Source organism: Manacus candei, unplaced genomic scaffold (assembly GCF_025592945.1).
Source record: "Manacus candei isolate 608988 ecotype Guabito, Panama unplaced genomic scaffold, ASM2559294v1 h1tg000057l, whole genome shotgun sequence".
Lineage (NCBI taxonomy): Eukaryota > Metazoa > Chordata > Aves > Passeriformes > Pipridae > Manacus > Manacus candei.
Genome location: NW_026138105.1, coordinates 1,985,592 through 2,004,301, shown reverse-complemented (window position 1 = coordinate 2,004,301; position 18,710 = coordinate 1,985,592). Strand labels below are relative to the sequence as shown.

At 50.7% G+C, this 18,710-nt stretch overlaps 1 protein-coding gene across 8 annotated transcripts in view; it reads left to right on the top strand.

Annotated features, from left to right (window-relative positions):
- CEP250 (centrosomal protein 250) overlaps positions 1-18,189 on the top strand; it is a 28,436-nt gene extending 10,247 nt beyond the window's left edge. For 7 of the 8 annotated variants that reach the window (XM_051803356.1, XM_051803354.1, XM_051803358.1 and 4 more), the window contains 16 exons: positions 174-301; positions 480-649; positions 1,509-1,688; positions 2,774-2,908; positions 3,186-3,329; positions 3,783-4,063; positions 7,179-7,338; positions 7,896-8,208; positions 8,632-8,759; positions 8,959-9,079; positions 9,930-10,084; positions 11,029-13,644; positions 15,277-15,432; positions 15,811-15,924; positions 16,089-16,139; positions 17,423-18,189. In XM_051803356.1, coding sequence (XP_051659316.1) covers positions 174-301; positions 480-649; positions 1,509-1,688; positions 2,774-2,908; positions 3,186-3,329; positions 3,783-4,063; positions 7,179-7,338; positions 7,896-8,208; positions 8,632-8,759; positions 8,959-9,079; positions 9,930-10,084; positions 11,029-13,644; positions 15,277-15,432; positions 15,811-15,924; positions 16,089-16,139; positions 17,423-17,701 — 5,131 coding nt within the window. In that variant the 3' untranslated portion in view covers positions 17,702-18,189. The remainder of the gene's footprint in view (positions 1-173; positions 302-479; positions 650-1,508; positions 1,689-2,773; positions 2,909-3,185; positions 3,330-3,782; positions 4,064-7,178; positions 7,339-7,895; positions 8,209-8,631; positions 8,760-8,958; positions 9,080-9,929; positions 10,085-11,028; positions 13,645-15,276; positions 15,433-15,810; positions 15,925-16,088; positions 16,140-17,422) is intronic. The other variant, XM_051803355.1, reaches the window with a different exon arrangement.
- The last annotated feature ends 521 nt before the right edge of the window (positions 18,190-18,710 follow it).

Here is an 18,710-nt window from a genome sequence, read left to right as displayed (position 1 = left end):
GGAGGGCCCTGCTTTGCTATGGAAATGGCACAAATATGCCTTCTATATTCAAGTTTCCAGGCCACCCATTTTCTGTACTCGGGTGTGGGGATCTTGAGCCACGTTATTCTGGAATACTCCCTGTGGGTGTCAGAAGCAAGAAACTCCTGTTTCTGTCCATTTGCATCTTGTAGGTCAGTGAAGGAGACCCTGGAATCCAGCCTGTTTGCGGCTCAGCAGCAGGTATCTCAGCTGGAGATCACCAGGAGTCACCTGGAAGCTCAGCTGCACACAGTCATGCAGGCCAAGGAGGTGATCCAAGGTGGGAGCTTTGTGTGCTTTGTTTCTAGGCCCCGGCCTAGAGAAGCTGCTGTAAAGCCACCTCTGTCTGCAGGGCTTCTGAGGCGCAGAGGGGCCGGAGCCAGGGTCCTCCTACACTGAAACTGAAAGGGCTGGAGGTCAGTAAAGACTCTGAATCTTGCCCTTGGTCGTGTTTGCAGGGGAAGTGAAGTGCCTCCAACGTGAGCTGGAAGCAGAGAGAGCCCTCGGGAAGCAGGAAAGGGAAGACATGGCCCAACAACTCTTGCAGGCAGAGCAGCAGTATCACGATACCCTCAGACTTGAGGAAACTGCTCATCAAGGGGAAATAAAGAAGCTCCTGCAAGACCTGGTAGGAGACAATACGCTTGTGAATTGTTCGGGCCAGCTCTGTGGGCTGGTTTAGCAGAATTAGAGCCTGAGCGTGGGAAATGGCAGCAATCACCTGCCATGGGCTTCACACTGCTGGGCCAGGCAGCAGAGCCAGCAGCTGGGACTTGAAGGCAGTGGAAGACCCAAAGGATGATGCTGGGACAGTAAATGCAGCCACAACTTCAGTGTGGGTGTCAGGTGAGTTGCAGAGCAGGTTGGGAGGTCCCCACCCCGAGCGTGGCAGCCAAGGGCAGGATCAGACCCGACTGCCGCCTGCCATGGAGCAGATGCCAACAGTGCTGCCAGCTGCAGTCTTCAAGGGAACTTGGTTCCTCTCTTTTTGCCCTTACCCAGGGGACAGAGGGATCAGCTTTGGGCTTGAAGCATATGGAACAGGCCCCTTGTCCCTGGTCCTTCAGTCCTCGTGACTGGGCCATGGGCCCCCTCCTTGCCCTGCAGATCATCTGCACCTGCTCATGGCTGGAAAGGGAGGAGAGATCTGAGCAGAGAGACCCTGAGAGCAGAGAGAAAGCCTGAGGAGAGAGGTGCCAGGAATCAGGCAGCCAGCAGAGGGAGCATGGGGACGTGTCCTTGTCTTAGTGGTTGGACTAATTGCTCATAAAGGTCTTTTCCAACAGAAAGGATTCCATGACTCCATGATTCTTGCACCTGCTGACACTCCTGTCAAATTCCGTGGTAATAGTTCAGGATTTCTGGAGGGCAGAAAGCCACTCCTGTGCTCTGTTCAGGTTGGGGTTTGTGGGAGGGATAAGGATTTCATTTTTCTGTGAAGAGCTTGGCTGGCACTTTATCTGGAAGACTTTTCCTCCCCTCATCAGGCAAGCGAACGAGAAGAGCACCATGCAGAGATGCAGAAGATGCTGAAGGAATGGGAAAAAGGGAAGGCAGAGACAGAAGAGGAGCATAAGAAGATTCTGTTTGAGATGAGACAGAAAGTTGCCACTCTGCAGGCTCAACAAGAAGAGGAACGAACGAGATTGGAAAATGCCAAGCAAGAGGTAAAGATTGTGAAAGGAGAATTGATGTGGTGTTTTTGCAAGGCTGGAGCTGTGGGACATGGCAGGATGTCAGGCTGTGTGGAGCATGTCCTCCATGTCTTCTACATTGCATTTGGAGGGGTGAAAGGTGAACAGAGCTATCTTCAGGATTAGGAATGAGACCTCTTATAGAAAGCCAGGCAGAAACGTCACCTTTCAGATGAGATTTTTTCTAAGACTCACCTCAGAGTATCTTCACTAACAGTCTCCTTGGGATGTTTTCTAATATGTGGTTATAGCCAAACTGATTTTGTGGGACTGAATCCCCAGGAGGATGGCTGGGAGTTTTCTTTTGTGGGAATGGGGAGGGCACAGCAGGAATGATGACTAGAGAAAAATCTTTTTAAAGCCTTCTCTGGTATATTTCTGAACAGTAACCCAGAGATGTCTTCTGGGCTGCACTTTAAGTCACTTCCTGGGAAGCAGTTTTGCATTTTGATCTCTGTGCCAAAGCAACCCTGTCATTCACTGAGAGTCTCCCTTGTGTCCTCCCCAAAGTGCTCTTCATGCCGACTGCCTGGGGACAGCAGTACCCCCAGCTGTGTCTGCAGGTATTGAAAGGCCAGAGCAGTGCTCAGGGATGACAGTGTGTCCCTGGAATGTCAGTACTTTCCAAAGGCAGCTAAAGAACTTGAAACTGAAGTGATTTTCACTAACCTCCTACTTAGAACACATGGGTTTCCTGAGGGAGCTGCTCCCTTCAGCCCTCAGCAGCTTTGCGTTTGCTCTGCTGCTCACGAGGTGCAGCAGTCGCTGTTGAAAGACAGACAGGGCAGAGGAGGGACACCCTCAGCAGCACAGCCAGACATCAGGGAAATGCCACCCTTCCCTGGGAGATGACTGACAGTCTGTTGGGGCTTCAGGCATGGATGGGCCACATTTGTGGTGCCAGTCTCCCTTGGGAAGCTGTGTCCCCGTGGGCAGATAAGGACCCAGGAGAGCAGCAGCACAGTGCTCTGAGAAGGCATGAGCCCATCAGTCCTTGTGTCCTGACACACACGTGTTGTATGGAGGTGTGAACCCATCTGCTCTTTGTTTCTGTGCAGGTCCTGCTGGAAAAGCAGAACGAGAAGAGTGTTTTATTAGAGACACTGCTCCAAACTCAGGGAGAGCTAAGCCAAGCCTGCCAGCAGGTCCAGCAGCTGAGGCAGGAGATGCAAGAACAGCAAGAGAAGGGGCAGGTAAGTCTGAGTAGCCAGGGAACAGAGTGAAGGGCAGTACCAAGGCCATAAAATGCAGGTCCTGGGACTGAGGAGGCAAGGACTAGTGCAGGCACTGAAAGCACAGAGCCTGGTGAGCTCCAGAGCTCAACCCCAGGAAGGAAGGGTTGCAATGGAAGTGGAGCTGGATAGAGAAGCCATAAGAAGTGGCTGAATAAATGGGATTTTGAGACAGAAAGGAGAAAAAGCTGAGCCTGAAGGAAGGTCCCAGGAACTTGCTCTGCATTTGTGTTTCCAGATCATCAAGGCAAAGCTGCAAGCAGAGCTGCAGGAAGCTCAGAGGGAACTCCAGGCAGCAGAGAAGAGGCACAAAGAAGAACTTGAAAGCATCCAAGAGGAAATGAATCTCCTCCTTGAGCAGAGGGAGGATCTACAAAAGCAGGTGTGTGAAACAGCAGCAACCACCCCACAGTCATGCCACAGGTGGTCTGTGCCTTTGTTTGCCTTTCCCTTGCAGAGCAGCAACTGGTGGGCTGATCCCTCTGCCTGCCTCATTCTCTGGGCTCCACAGCAACTGCTCTGGAGGACACGTCCTGGTCTGCTGAATCTCAGCTGCTGCCCTGGACAGCTGGGCTAGTCCTTTGGCCTGTTGGGCAGCAGTCACCAGCAGGGATTTCTGCTGGCCTCTTACTGCTGGCCTTGCTTTTTGAACTGGTTTCTCAGATGCCTTTGGTGACCCCCTGAGATTCTGAAACAAGTCGTCCATATCCTTTGGGAATCTGATCCCATTGGGACAGGGTGGAACTGAAAGTTGTCCTTTGCCTTTCCTCCCAGTGTGTGATGTGGCTGACAGCAACAAACTGTAGTCTCTGACTGCTTTTTCTTTTGACTTGAGGTGGGACACTGGACATCTCAGCTTGCAGCCTGCAGAGAGTCCCACGAAGCCATTGCCCACAAAGCTCAGCAAGATGTGAGCGAGGCCCAGGAACTCTCAAAGCAGAAGATGCTGGAGGTTGAGAAGCTCCAGAAGATCCTGGAGGAGGTTGAACAGGAGAAGAAGGAGCAAAAAGTTTGTCTGCAAAACTTGGAGAGTGAAAGGAGCCTTTGGGAAGAAACAGAGCGGCAAAACTCAGAATTTCAGGCTTCGGTGAAGGCCCTAGAGAGGGAAAAAGCCAGGTAAATGAAAGCCTGTGGGACTGTGCTTTCTGTGTCATGGGTTGCCTCTTTCCAATCTTTGCATCTGCAGGTGACTCTGGAAGCATTTCCTAAATGTCAGAGTTCTGAACTATCCATGCAGATGTGTTTCACACATGCATGGACAGATGCAAACACATGCCAACACATCCATAACAGATGTATTTCATTCTCTTGATTTTGTGTTGCATTTTCTTTTAATCCTTCAGTTAGTTTTTTCTGAAGGCAACGGCTTTTGGAGTAGCTCTTCCCCTATAAGGGGGTGTTCTGTTGTCAGGTAGGGGGGTTAACACTGGACAAGGTGTGGTGTAATGAGCTGGATACATCCATCAGCTCCACCTTGGGTCCAGGAACTTGAAACCTTTGGGATCAGTATCACCAGGCATCCTGATCCCTGTGGTTGGCAGAAGCCATCTTAAGGCTGTGATTTTTGATCTGAGCAAGATTAACAGAATCACGGAATCTGAAGTTTGGAAGGGACCACAGTGGGGCCTCTGGTCCCACCTCCCTGCTCAAGCATGTGGCACAGGATTGTGTCCAGACAGTTGTGGAATATCTCCAGTGGGGGAGACAACACACCCTCTTTGGTCTCTGTTCAGAGCTCAGTCACTGCACAGCAAAGAGGTTCTTCCCTGTGTTCAGATGGAACTTCCTGGGCATCAGTTTCTGCCCGTTCCTCCTGTGCCATTGCTGGGCCCCCCCAGCAGAGCCTGCTCCATCCTCTGCCCCCTCCCTGCAGCCCCTGACACACCCTGGGGAGGGCCCCTCTCAGTGTCTGCTCTGGAGGCTGAACAGCCCCAGCTCCCTCAGCCTTCCCTGCTCCCAGAGCTGCTCCAGCCCTTCGGCATCTCCACAGCCTGTGCTGGACCCGCTCCAGGAGCTCCGTGTGTGTCCTGTGCTGAGGAGCCAGAGCTGGACACAGCCCCCCAGATGTGCCTCCCAGGGCTGAGCAGAGGGGCAGGATCCCCTCCCTGACCTTCTGGCAATGTCCTTCCTGATGCACCCCCAGATCCCTTTGGCCTCCTTGGCCCCAGGGCTCACTGCTGGCTCAGGGGCAACTGGTTTTCCCCCAGGGCCCCCAGGTCCTTCTCCCAGAGCTGCTCTCCAGCAGGTCACCCCAGGCCGTGCTGGTGTCTGGGGTTGTTCCTCCCCAGGTGCAGGACTCTGCATTTGCCCTGGTTGAATTTCAGACAGTTCTTCTCTCCCATCTCTCCAGCCTGCCCAGGTCCCTCTGAAGGGCTGAGCCCTCTGGGGGATCGACCACTCCTCCAACCTTGTGTCACCAGCTGAGGAGGCATCGACCCCCTCATCCCAGTCATTGTTGAACAAGTTAATGAGCAGTACTGGGCCCAGTCTTGAACCCTGGGGGACACCACTAGGGACAGCCCTCCAACCAGACCCTGTGCCACTGACCCTTTGAGAGCTGTTACTCAGCCAGTTCTCAATCCCATCTCACCATCCACTCATCCAGCCCACACTGCCTGAGTTTGTCCAGGAGGATGTTGTGACAGACAGTGTCAAAGGCCTTGCTGAAGTCGAGGTAGACAATATCCACTGCTGTCCCCTCATCCATCCAGATAGGTGTTTCATCACAGAGGGCAATCAGGTTGGTCAAGCAGGATTTACCTTTGGTGAATCCTGATCTCGTTGTCCATGTGAGTAGAGGTGGTCTCCAGGAACGAGGCACTCCATCACCCTTCCAGGGACTGACAGGAGGCTGACTGGCTCGTAGTTCTGGAGGTCCTCCTTCTTGTCCTTTTTCCTGACCAGAGTGACATTTGCTGTCTCCCAGTCCTCAGGCACCTCTCCTGATCTCCATGACCTTTCAAAGCTGATCTTGAGCAGCCTCTCTGGGATGTCTGCGAACTCCCTCAGCTCTCATGGGTTCATGCCGTTGGGGCCCATGGACTTGCGGATGTCAAGTCTGCCCAGATGTTCTCTAACCTGATCCTCCTTGAAAGGAGGACTTTCCAAGGAATTTCAGAGGAAAGTCTTGCTTCCAGCACTCCTTTGCCCCTGTTTCCTGGGTGAGAGACCTCTGAGGGGTGGTCTTGTCAGTGCAGACTGATGCAAAGAAGGTGCTCAGTAACTCTCTGTATCCTCTGTCACCAGGGTCTCCCATCTGTTTAGGAACACACATTATCCTTTGTTTTCCTTTTGGTTTTGATGCATTTGAAAAAGCCCTTCTTGCTGTCTTTGACATCCTTGGCCAGATTTAACTCCAGGTGGGCCTTGGCCCTTCTCATTTCTGCTTACTCTGATAATCTCTCTGTGTTCATTTCAAGTGGCCTGACCTCACTTCCATCTCCTGTGTATTTCCTGCTTCCACTTGAGTAATGACAGGAGTTCTTTGTTTATCCACACAGGTCTCTTGCCCCCTTTGCCAGATTTCTTGCTCATTAGGATGCATTGTTCTTGAGCCTGGAGGAAGCGATCCTTGAATATCAACCAACACTCTTAGACCCCTTTTCCCTACAGGGCCTGTTTCCATGGGATTCTTTCAAGAAGATCCCTGGAGAGGCTAAAGTTAACTCTCCTGAAGTCCATGGTTGAAATCTTAACTTGCTGTCCTGGGTCCTCCTTGCCCCCAACAGAACTCCACAATCTCATGGTCACTGCAGCCAAGGCTGCCCCCAAACTTCACCTCTCCAACAAGGCCTTCCCTGGTTGTCAGTCTTAGGTCGAGCACACCATTCCTTGTGGGATCCTCCCCTGCCTGTGACAGGAAGTTGTCATCAATGCTTTGCAGGAACATCCCAGACTGTGTTGCTTTTCCAGCTGTTGTCAGGGTAGCTAAAGTCCCCCACAAGAACCAGGGCCTGTGATTGTGAGGTTGCTTCAAGCTGCCTGTAGAAAGCCTCATCCATTTCTCCTCCTGATCAGGCTGCCTGTAGCAAACACCCACAGCCAGGTGACCCGTACTTGTCTGCCCTTTTATCCTGACCCATAAGCTCTCAACTTGCTCATCGTCCACCCCAAGACAGAGTTTGATACATCCAGAGTGTTGCCTCACATAGAGGGCAACTCCACCACCCTTTCTTGAGGCACCCAAGAAACAAGAATGCCTTTCACTGCCATCTGTTGCTTTGTTCCACAGGCTGACTGTGTGTCTGGAAGAGAAGGAGTTGAGCCTCAGAACCCTGGAGGAAAAGAACCTTGCCCAGCAGAACCAGGTGTCTGAGCTCCATTCTGCTCTTCACCAGGCCAAGCAGCTCCTTTCAGACCGCACAACAGAGCTGCAGGAGCTCAACAACCAGGTGACCTATGCACTGATATTCTCTTCTCCAGGAACACACAATACCACCCACAGCTTGTAGGACCTCACTGGTTTCCCCTCCCGGCAGCACACACTGCTCTTGTGCTCTGCCCAGAGATGCTGCACCTTGAGGCCAAGGCTGGATGTGGTGTCTCCTGCCTGTGTTTTCCCCTCTTCTCTCCTGGGTCCCAGTATGAGCTCTCTGAGGAGAAGCAACAGACTGCTTTGAGCTTCTCCATCCCTGTGTTCCCAGTGTTGTCCCTGGTGGAGTTTGTGCCTGTGCCAGGCACAGAGCAATGTGGGGACACAGAGGTGGTTCTGGCAGGCTGGGGAAGACACCTCATCTGGTGTTTTGGAGCAGCACCATCAAGGATGCCCATTGTTTCCCCTTTCCCTGTTTGGAGTTTACTGTTCTCCACTGGAATACTTGGCTTTGTACCTTCTGTTTCTGGTGTGTCTTGTGCTTGAAGGAATTTGTCCTTTGCTCCTCACCCTACTGCCTGCTCTGCTGCCTCAGGAGCAGCCCAGCCCCTGACACTCTGTGCACCCATGTTCCAGATCCAGTCCCTGCAGGAAGCAGTGCAGGAGAAGGAGGCTGCCCTGGCAGCTCGAGAGGAGCAGCTGCTGCAGGCCCTGGAGGAGTCACGAGCGGGCGAGCGGAGCTTGAAGGACTCTCTGCAGACTCTGGAGGCCGAGGGGTTTGAGCTGCGTTTGAGGCTCCGTAACTCCGAGAAGAGAGAAGAAGCCTTGGCCACAGAGTGTCAACAGGCCAGCAGTGCCCACCAGGAAACCCGATCCCAGCTGGACAAACTGCACTTGGTTCTCCACCACATGATCAGTGACTACAGAGACTTGGTCACTTGGAGCTCAGGCAAGTGTGGGAGGCTGGGTTAGTATGTCTGTAGAGCATGTGTGGGACAGCAGATGGAGGAAGGGGGTCATCCTGGTCTGACAGACTCATCCTTTCTCCTTAGGCTGGCTCAAGCCTTGGGAAATTTTGAAAGCTTGACATCCTTGCAGAGACACAAATCCGTGTTTGTATGTGGAGAAATGATCAGCATCAGAATGGAAAAAGGCCTGAGTCCTGTCAAGCCACAGGGCACATGCAGTCATCCTTGGGGCAGCACTGACATTAGTGGTCATCAAAATAACGTCAGCCTGTGACACTGGCTTGCTGTAGGGCAGGCTCTAGGATGATGGCAAAGGCATGGCCACGCTCTCCTGTGTAATAAGAGGCCTTGTTTGTTGGAGACCCTTGGATTCAGTTTTGAAACAGAATGTCTTGTCTCTTCAGAACAGGGTAGTGCTGTGGGCCTAACTGCTTCTCAGGCCAGGGACCTCCCCACAGAGCTCACAGTGGACAGAGTGGCAGCAGCCCTACAGGACCTGCGTCAGCATCTGGAGCAGACTCAGAAAGATCTGGTAATGTGTGCCCTGGGCACCCAGAAATCCTGTCCCTGTCCCTGCTGGACAAGCAGAGTGCCAATGCCGGGGGGGTGTCAATCCTTTTAGGGGGGGTTGGCTCATTGCCATGGGGAGGAGGCAGGATCATGATCACATCTACCATTACTGTATCAGCAGTGGCTCTGAGAGGTGATTCTGCTCCTCTTAACTCTTCCAGAATGACACCAGGAAGAAAACACAGGTCTTGGAGCTGGAACTGAGCACAAGGCAGGCTGAGAGGGACCATTGGTGTGCCCGCAATCAGGAGCTGCACAAACAGTTGGCTGAAAGCCAGGAAGGTACAGCTTCTCCTTTCCCACCCACTGCCCATCCCCTCTGGCCAAAGGGGATCTCTGATGCCACACAGAGGAAAAGTGCAGTGCCCGGGGGTAGGAGAGGAGAAAAACAACCAGCAGGAGACTTCTCCCTAGAAGTCCCAGGGAGAGCTTTTGGTAGACAGAGATGGTGTGGCTGGCAGTGCATCTGGCTGTGCCACGGGGGAACCTGTGCAGAGGTGGTGCCTTTCAGGTCCCATGTCCCTGCTAAACAGATGTATCTTGATGCCTGAGCTTGATTCCTCCAAACTCCAGGCCATCCCAGAGCCTCCAGGGCTATTGGTTTCTTTATAGCATGGTGGGACAGGGATCCCCACTCCTTTCTCTGTCTTTGTTTGCCCACTCTGCACATCAGAACTGCATTTTCATCTCAGTGCCTTGTTTCCCTTGTCTCAGACTCTCTCTCAGCTATTCCTGGTCAGTCCGCAGTGTCCTAGTCAGTCTTTACTTTTGCTTCTTCTTCCTTTTCCTTTGGGACCCTGGATTCATATCTCCCCTCCTGTCTGTCCCTGTTTCATCCATGTCAGTTCTCCCTGCTTCTAACACTGTGGCTGAGGTGCTGCCATGCCCTCAGTCCTGGTCTTCCAACAAGCAGAAGGGCAAGCACACTTTCATGTTCCTTGGATTCTTGCCCCTTTCGTTCTTCCTTTTTTCTCTGCCTGGAAGTTTCCTTCCTTTCTGTCAGCTTTGGAAACCCTTGTGGGCTTAGGGCCTGGGTAACACAGACAGGCAGAGAAGACACTGCTGTTGTGTCTGCAGGATGCACATCAGTTTGGCTTGGCTTTGCTTTTCCCCTTCCCCTTTCCTGCTGTAGCGCTGTGGATGGCAGAACACAAGAGGGATTCTCTAGAAGCTGCCCTGAAGGAAGAGGCCTCTGCAAGGAAGGAAGAAGCTGTGACTCTGCGTCAGGAGGTGGAGTCTCTGCAAAGGAAACTGGAGAGCACAGAGAAGCAAGGACAGGATGTGCTGGTGAGGCTGGCAGATGCCATGAAGGGCCGTTTTCTAGCTGATTTTGGACCTTGTGTTCGTATTTTTAAAGAACGACTTTTTCCAGTTTAACTTTTCTAATTGCATTCTTCTGAATAAGGAGGAAAAGATGTCGTAGTCATTTCAAACCCAGTTAGGGCTGAGGGTGCTTCTTTTCCTCCATGCTGAAGTTTTCTGCCCTTGAAGCTTTAGTCAAAGCAATTTATCTCTATTTACATCGCATGGTCTGGGCAATTCCTTGTGTCCAAATCCATCTTCAGATTTCCAAATATCTGGATCTGGAAAAAGGGGTGAGAGGATCAAGTTTCCGAATAGTCACAAGGTGTTCAGCAATGGCCATCTGAGAGCAGACAGTGGGGAGAAAAGAGAGAAAACAAAAGTGCTGATGCAGATAATAACATGAGCCTGCAAAGGGAAAACTAGTCCTGATTGGAAAGCCAGACTGACAGACTAATCTGGCCATTGCTGCTTCAAGAGAGGAAAGTGGGGCTCTAGGGGATGGTACCATGGCAACTCTCCACAGGAGAGGTCGAAAATCACCCCCTCTTGCCCCAAACCCAGCAAAGGAAATGTTGGTGTCCTTTGCTCTTCCCTTCCGTCCCAATGGAGAGCACATTGTCATGGCACTGCCTAAGTCATGCTTAGTCTGGACTTGAAATCCTGGCTGCAGTTCTGGCAGCTCCTCCCCAAAGGAACACTCGAGTAGAGCTCCAAGAGGTTGGGGAAGGGCAGAAAGGAAGCTGGGACTGGCTGAGGGAGCTGGGAAAGCTGCAGCATAAAGGGGGGGGGCACAGAAGGGTCTGCAGCGCCCAGAGAGGCAGGGAGAGAGGGCAGCCCGTGCCTGCCACTGCGGCAGGAGCTCAGGTATGATACAAAGAGCAGACATAAGAGATGGAATGACTGACTCTTTTGTCCCTGCTTTGCAGCATGAACGGGACAGGCTGCAAGCAGAGAAAGAAAAACTGGAGTGTCAGATCAAACTTCTTGAGGAATCACTCACAGCCTCTGAAACCCGAGCAAATACAGCAAGAGACACAAATCACTCCCTTGAACAAGAACTCCAAACTGCACTGTCCCTCTTAAAAATTAAAAATGAGGAAGTGGAAAATCAGATGAGGAAAACGGAGATGCTCCAGAAAGAGGCAGCAGAGGGCAAAGCTTTACAGGATAATCTGGCTCGTATGACTGCCATCCTGTCAGAGAGGGAGAGAGAAATGAAGGTGTTCCAAGAGCAGATGAGAGTCCTGGAAAAGCAGAAAGAAATGCAAAAAACTGCTCTCAATCAGGTTATTAAGGACATAACAGAGAAAGAAAAGAAGACGGAATCTCAGCAAGAACAGATACAGGAGCTGGAGAAGCAGCAAGAACAGCAAAGGATTGCTTTAAGCAAAGAGCTGGAAGAGAGAGAGCGGGAGATGAGATCCCAGCAAGAACAAATACAGGAGCTGGAGAAGCAGCGAGAAATGGAGAGGGCTGCTGTCAGCAGGGTGAGCAAGGAGCTAGAAGAGAGGGAGCAAGAGATCAGATCCCAGCAGGAACTGATAGGGGAACTGGAGAAGCAGTTAGAATTGCAGAGCACTGCTGTCAGCAAGGTGAGCAAGGAACTGGAAGAGAGGGAGCAGGAGATCAGATCCCAGGAGGAGAAAATAATGGTTCTAGAACAACATGGTGCATCACAAGTGAGAAATCTGCTTGAGGATCTTGATCATGTGAAAGGAAACCTGAAGGAGAAAAACTTGGAGCTTCTGTCTCTGACTCAGCAGATCCAAGAACTGGAAAAGGAGAGAGAACAGGGGAAAACTCTGCACACAAACCTTGAACACCTGAGGGCAGCTCTTAAGGACAGAGAGAGTGAGTGTGACACTCAAAGGGAAGAGTTAAAGCTCTTGCAGCAGCACAAGGAACAGCAAGAAGGGCATCTGCAAGAGCTTCTTGGTAAAGTAGAAAACATGACACTTTCTTTATCTAAAAAAGAACAAGAACTTGAGTCACAACAAAAGCAAATCCAGGAAGTTGAAGAAGCCCTGGAAATGCAGTTAAGGACTGTCCGTGACCAACTGGAGCAGACCTTAGCAACCTTAAAAGAAAAAGACAGACTCATAGACATCCAAAAGCAACAAACAAGGAGCTATGAGGAAAAAACAGAACAACAGATGAATGTCTTGCACAGAGACTTAGAATACACTAGGGCAGTACTGAAAGAAAAGGATATCATGATTGAATCTCAGAAGGAACTGATTGAGACCTTCCAAAAACAACAAGAAGACTCTGAACAGCAGAAAGAAATTCTGCAGCATCTTCAAGTGGAACTAAAGGAAAAAGAGCAGGAAATTTTATCCCTTAGAAAGCAGTGTGAGGCATGCAAGGAAAAGGAGGAAAAACATGAAGCTCAGCAAAACAATTTCCAAGCAGCAGCACTGACTCTGAAAGAAAGAGAAGAAAAGATCTGGGTTCTGGAGGAGGCTGTCTCTAAGCTTCAACAGCAAAAGGAGGAGACAGTGGGGCAGACTAAAGCCATCATGCAAAAACTGGAATGTGCTGAATCTTCTTTAGAAGCCAGCAATCAAGAGAGAGCATCTTTGGATGAGCATGTCCAGGACCTTCGAGAGCAGAAGGAGGTGGAAGGCAGGCAGGCCAAAAGTCTAGAGCAGGATCAAGGCAAAATGAGGCAGATGTTGCAGGAGAACCATTTGGAGTTCCTCAAGCAGACAGAGCAAATGAACATGTTCCAACTCCATGAAGAAAGCATGAAAGTAGCACTAACCTTATGCCAGAAGCAAATAACTCTGCTTGAGGAAGTGGTGAGGAAGAAAGATGAAGACAATGAAACTCTTCTGCAAAAACTCCGGCACCAAGAAGAAGTAGTGAAGACTTGGCAGAATCTCCAGCTTAGGGCAGCTGAGAAGAATGAAGAGGTTAGACATGAGGGAGAGCAAGAGAAGCTGCTGCAAGAAACCTTCCCTGAGAGAGAAGGAGAGACCAAGGCTCAAAGCGACCAAAAGGAGTTAGAAGAGGTAATAAGAGCTCTTCGGGAAGATCTCCAGCACATTCAGCAGACTCTGATGAAGAAGGATGAAGAGATCAAGTACCAAACAGACAGAGTCAGGTATTTAGAGGAGGCACTGTCAGGGAGAGAACAACAGCTAAGGAGGGAGAGCGAACTCCTGAAAGAATTAACATCAGCTTTGCGATGGAAGGATGAAGGGGAGACCCTAAAGAAACAAATCCAAAACCTTCAAAAATGGGAGAAAGAGGTAATAGAGAAGATGAAAGTTCTCCAGGAGAGAGACCATCTCTTGCAAAGGCAGAAGGAGCTAACCCAACAATGGCAAGCTGAGAGGAAAGCCAATGGGGAGGAATTGGAGTGTGTGGCTGCTGCTTTGAAGCAGACACAAAGCAGAGAACTCGAATGGAGAGAGAAGGCCCAAGTCCTGAGAGCTGCCCTTACCAAGAGTGAAATGACCAAAGGGACTCTGCTGAAAGAATTGGACATCCTGCAGAGAATGGTTTCAGAGCGGGACACGGACCGATTCCATCAGCAGGTAGGCCCTGGGATTGATTTCAACTCAAACGTCCCTGAAGGATTCCAATGATGTTTCCCTCCAAGAGGTGGGAATATAGATTCCCATCAGTGCAAGACCTGTTTGGGCAAAGCAGCCAGGTCTGCAGCCAGCAGCCTTGTCTGTCTGGCTGGCTCCAGCAGAGACCATTTGCCTGTGAGAATGTTTCCTGGCAGGCCCGGAACGACTGACACAACTATGGAGCTGGCTGTTCAAATCAGCTCCATCCAAAAGCTGGGCGTGGGGAACTGGTTCTCCCGTGCCTAGGCAAGCTCAGCCAACACATGGTGGCTTGGATTTGGCATGGAAAGAAAAGGGAGCTGCTGACCAGACTGATGTAGTGAACTCAGCAGAGTTTTGTACTGATGGCTGAAGAGCAGCTGCACTGCTGGAGCTTAGAGGGTACTCTGAGACATGGAGGTTTCTGAGGGACAGCTTGTCCAGTGTACTAAAAAGAATGGGATTTATACCATTGCCTGGTCAGGTTAAAGGCTTCATTGCTCATTCAGGACATTCTTGTGCCCCTGTCCAAAAAGCACAAAGATAAATTTGTGTGGATTTCTTCAAGGTGAACTGATTCAGGTCCCACTAGTGGAACAGCTGCAATAGCCTGTGCTGCAGCCTTGCCAGGAATTTGCCAATATTTTCTACATTCCATTAGTATACTGATGTAGAGAAAAACTACTAAGAAAAACCTGTATTTATGCATTATACTTTTACACATGACTTAAGAAATATTACTGGCAGCCTGATCAGGATGCTGACAGGTCCTGCGACCTGTTGATGGGAAGCAAAGAAGTGACAAGTGCAGGAAATGTGAAAACAAAGGAAGATTTCAGTTCCATCCATGTAGATCAGCTGGGCAAGAGCAGTTGATCAGGAAATGCAGTTGCATCCTCAGAGATTGGTTTAGTGCTGGTGTCAAGAATAAAATTATCAATGCTCCAAGGAGCAGTTCATCAGGAAAGGCACGACAGGGGAGGTGACTCCTGACTAGGCTCAGAGCAGTGTACATGACTTGACTGATAATGTGATTTTTTTTCCACAGAGCAGTCCTGGATGAGGATGTAACAGGCAAAGAGAACAGAGAACAAGACTGTAGTGTTCAGTCACTGCAGAAATACGTACTTCACCCACAGCTTGCACATGTTTGCTTGCCTAAGGACAGAACTGTAGATAGGGGAATGTGCAGTGATAGTCAAAGAGAATGACCAAAGATGGTAGATAACTTCCCTAACAGGAAGGTGTAAATGTGCAAGTCTTCACAGTCAGCACGAAAACGCTGAGAGAGGGAGCTGGAGACACTCCAGACCTTTCTAAAACTATGAAGTGGCTGAATAGGAAATGAATGTTTCCAGTCTCTCAAAACCAGAATGGGGGACACTGAACAAAACAAGCAGAAAGCACATCCAGAACAAACAACTCAATTCTCCAAGCTGATTTGGAGGAGGGCCCCTAGAGAGAGGATGTGTTCCTTTGGGCTGTGCACCAGAAGGAGAAGGGCCTTAGCACTGTCCATTCCTGTTGTGGTCACTCTGCCTGACATGTTGGTTCTAACATCCTTCTAACCTTTATGTGGCACCAGCTCATGGAATCTCCTCTCTGAATGCCCAGCAGGCTGTTGCAGAAGGGGAGCAGCTGTCATGGCTTTCAGAGAAGAGACTCATGTCACAGAGCCTGGAATGTCTGCAGCGAACAGTTGCAAGGCTGGAAGATGAAAAGGTGGAGCTGAAACAACAAAATGCTGAGCTCAGGAGGACTCTTGAGCAGGTAAAACGGGCTTTTGCTGCCTCTGCAAAGCCTCATGGTCCTCTGAACCATGACACATTTCCCCAGGCAGCACTTTGGAGTCTTCTTGTTTCCTTCCCTCTCCTTCTTCCTGCTGTGGACACACACTTTGCATTTTCTCTCTCTTCTGGCACCCCATGGCCTTCACAAATACACCTTCACTGCAGTGCCACCCTCCTTGCCCCAGTGTCCCCAGACACACACTTGCCTCTCTTCCATAGCCCACATCGAATCCTTTTTTGTTCTCTGGTGCAATTAAGGGTCTCTGAGCAGAGATCTCCTTGCCTTGATGTCCAAAGGTCCTTTTGCTCCCTGTTTGGTGGCAGGTTTCTGTGACCCTTTCTCCCATCCAATGTGCAGGTGGAACGTGAGCGGAGGAGGCTGAAGAGATGTTTTAGGGATCAGATGCTCCCAGATGCCTGTGGATTGTCTCTCTCCCAGTCTGACCAGCACAAAGTGTCCACCTCTAGACAGGTGAGAACAGAACCTTCCCTGGTGAGAGGAGGCTCTGGCCATACAAGGAACAAGGGCAAATCCCAGTGGCAGCGGCCCCCCAGGAGAGACCTAATGGTAGTCAAGTATAGACCATGCCCTGACCAAGCTGCAGACTAAAATAAAATCTTGTGTTTTATTCACAGGAGGAGTCTCACGCTCACTGCAGTCAGCGATTAGCTGAGCTACAGAACCAGGTGAGGAGTAGGAAAACTCTCCTCAAAAGCTGCTGTGGCTCTACTGATGGGCACGGCTTTGCACGATGCTCCAAGCTGAGTTTTGTTTGGCTGTCAGGAAGTGAGTGCATCAGGCAGTGTCAGTTCTGCGCCTGTTGGCAACAACCAAACAACATCCTTCACCTCAGTCTTGTCTCTGGTTTGCCTAAAGGTCAGGCAGGGTGGGATAGGGGTGGTAGAAAATTCAGAACACTGGAACTCACCTGAAAATATCAAGATCATAGAATCATGACATCCTTAAGGCTGGAAAAGCCTTATGAGATCATCTAGTCCAGCTGTTAGCCCTGCACTGTCAATCCCAAACCTCAACTGTGCTCCTGAGCACCACAATTACATGTTTTTTGAGCACTTCCAGGGATGGTGATTCCACCATTCCCTGGGTAGCCTGTTCCATGATGTTCCCTTTTGTTGCCTGTCCCCATTTTCCCTTGCCTCCGTTAGCAGTGGAGAGGTCCAGGGTTCTGAGGCAGTGCCAGAGCTGAGCCTTCAGGCCATCCTCAGTCTCCTCTTGCTGTGCTGTGCTAATCACCACCCTGCTATGGGACCGAGTCAGAGACCTCAGCACTCTGAGGATGTTTGGTTTCTCAGTGTAAGAATGTTCCTTCCAGCTGCTGAACCCTGTTGCATCCTTTACACAGCAGGAGGTCAAACTGAGCAGGAGGTGGGAGCAGCTCTGCCCCCGCCAGCCCAGCAGGCACAACCCCGTGGGGTCAGGAAAGAGCAGAGTTTGAGGAGTTCCAAGGCTTCAGCACTGCTGTAAGGCCCCTGGGCTTTGTTCTCCACATTCTTCTGCGCTCATGTGTGGGATACTCTAAAGTTTGGGAGAGGGAGAATTTGCTCCCTTTCCCTGGGCTGGCTGTCGAGGTGCTCAAGCAGAGCAGTTCTCCAGTACCCCGGGTAGGCAGCAGCCTTCCTGCTGAGGCACAGCCTGTGGAACTAAGGGCTCATGGCCCAGATTTGAAAATCAGAGCTGGGTTAGTAAATCCTGTTGGAACTCTCTCTCTAATAGACCTGTGATGGCTGAGGGTTGTACGTGGGAAGGGTTGGCCAGCAGGAAACTTGACGTGTTGATAAGCTGAGCTCTGTTCAGGGGACTCTGGGAGCCTGTTCCTTTCCCTTCCACAAGGTCCCAGTGTTTGTCAGGGCTGGTCGAGGCCGTGTCTGCCCCAACTGCTGGCACTGTGGAGCTACAGATGGTCCTGACAGCGTGGGCTTGTCTGAGCTCAGCTTTGTGCCTCTTTTAGGTGTCCCTCCTGCAGTCACAGCTGGCACAAGACCGACAGCACAGGCAGAACTACATTGAGAGCTGTGCAAGGACCAACCAGGAGCTGTCAGACCTTCACCAGGAGCTGTCCTGCTCCTTAGCAGCTGTGCTCAGGGAGCCCAGAGCTGCTGTTCTGGAAGCAGAGACTCAGAAGCTGGATCAGTCTCTGAACTTGGCACTGATGTCCCTGGACTGTCAGTCTCCTGAGAGACAGAGGGTACATCCAGCAGCCCAACCTGCCAGAAGCAACCTGAGGTAACAGCACCTCTGGTCTCCATTTGAACGCAAGGATTTCTGCTAAGACGAAGAGCTCTTGGATGTGAGAAATGGGATGAACTCCTCGGGGCAAGGCTGCTCCCTGCCTTTTCCCTCTGTTTCTCTCACGTCAGCTGGTGCTGTCAAACCTCACCTTACATTGAGGATTAGGATCTATGAAGTGTTATCTCAGGCAGATGATTTCTGGGGACAAAATGTGAATATGTGAGAACGAAGACATAGGTAAGGAGAGAGAATGATGTGTGGAGAAGGAAGCCCAAACACGAACAATCCCTGAACAGTAAGACTTTGGGGTGACAGCTGTCCGAGGGCGGCTGCTCAAATAAAATAAAAGGACATAAAGGTTGTGCTACAAACAATTAAAGTAGCATGACAGCATTTGTTCTGTTTGCATTTCCAATCATCTCCTAAGGACAGACACTTAAATGTTTTTCCTAATAAAATGTTTTTAATAAAATTTTTTTAGAAGAAGGTTATACATATCTTTACCTGGCCCAATGAGGCTGTTGTGTGATTTCCCCTCTTGAGGGCAGAGCTGTTTCCTGCCAGGAGAAATGGAAATTTGAGGAAAGGGGTGGAGAGAACACAATGGGGATCAAAGGTGGGCGAGAGAGAGGGTTTCCCTCCCCTTTTCCCTCCCCTTATCACCCCCCTTTCTCCCTTCCCTTTTTCCCCCCCCTTTTTCTTACTCCCCTTTTATTCCCTGTTTTTTCCCTCCCTCTTTTCTCCCTCTCTTTCCCCCTTCCCCTCCCCTTACTCCCCTTTTTGCACCCCCTCTTTCCCCTGCCCCCTTTTCCTCCCCTCTTTTTTCCTGACCCTTCTACCCTCCTTTTCCTTCACGACTTTTTTCTCCCCCTCACCACCTCCTCCTTCTCCTTTCTCCCAGTCCCTTTCCATTTTTCCCTCCAAAGCACTGGGACTCTGCTGGGACACTGCTTTCTGCACCAGCCGGCCAGGGGCACAGATCTGCTGCTCTCCAAAGGGCCTCAGAG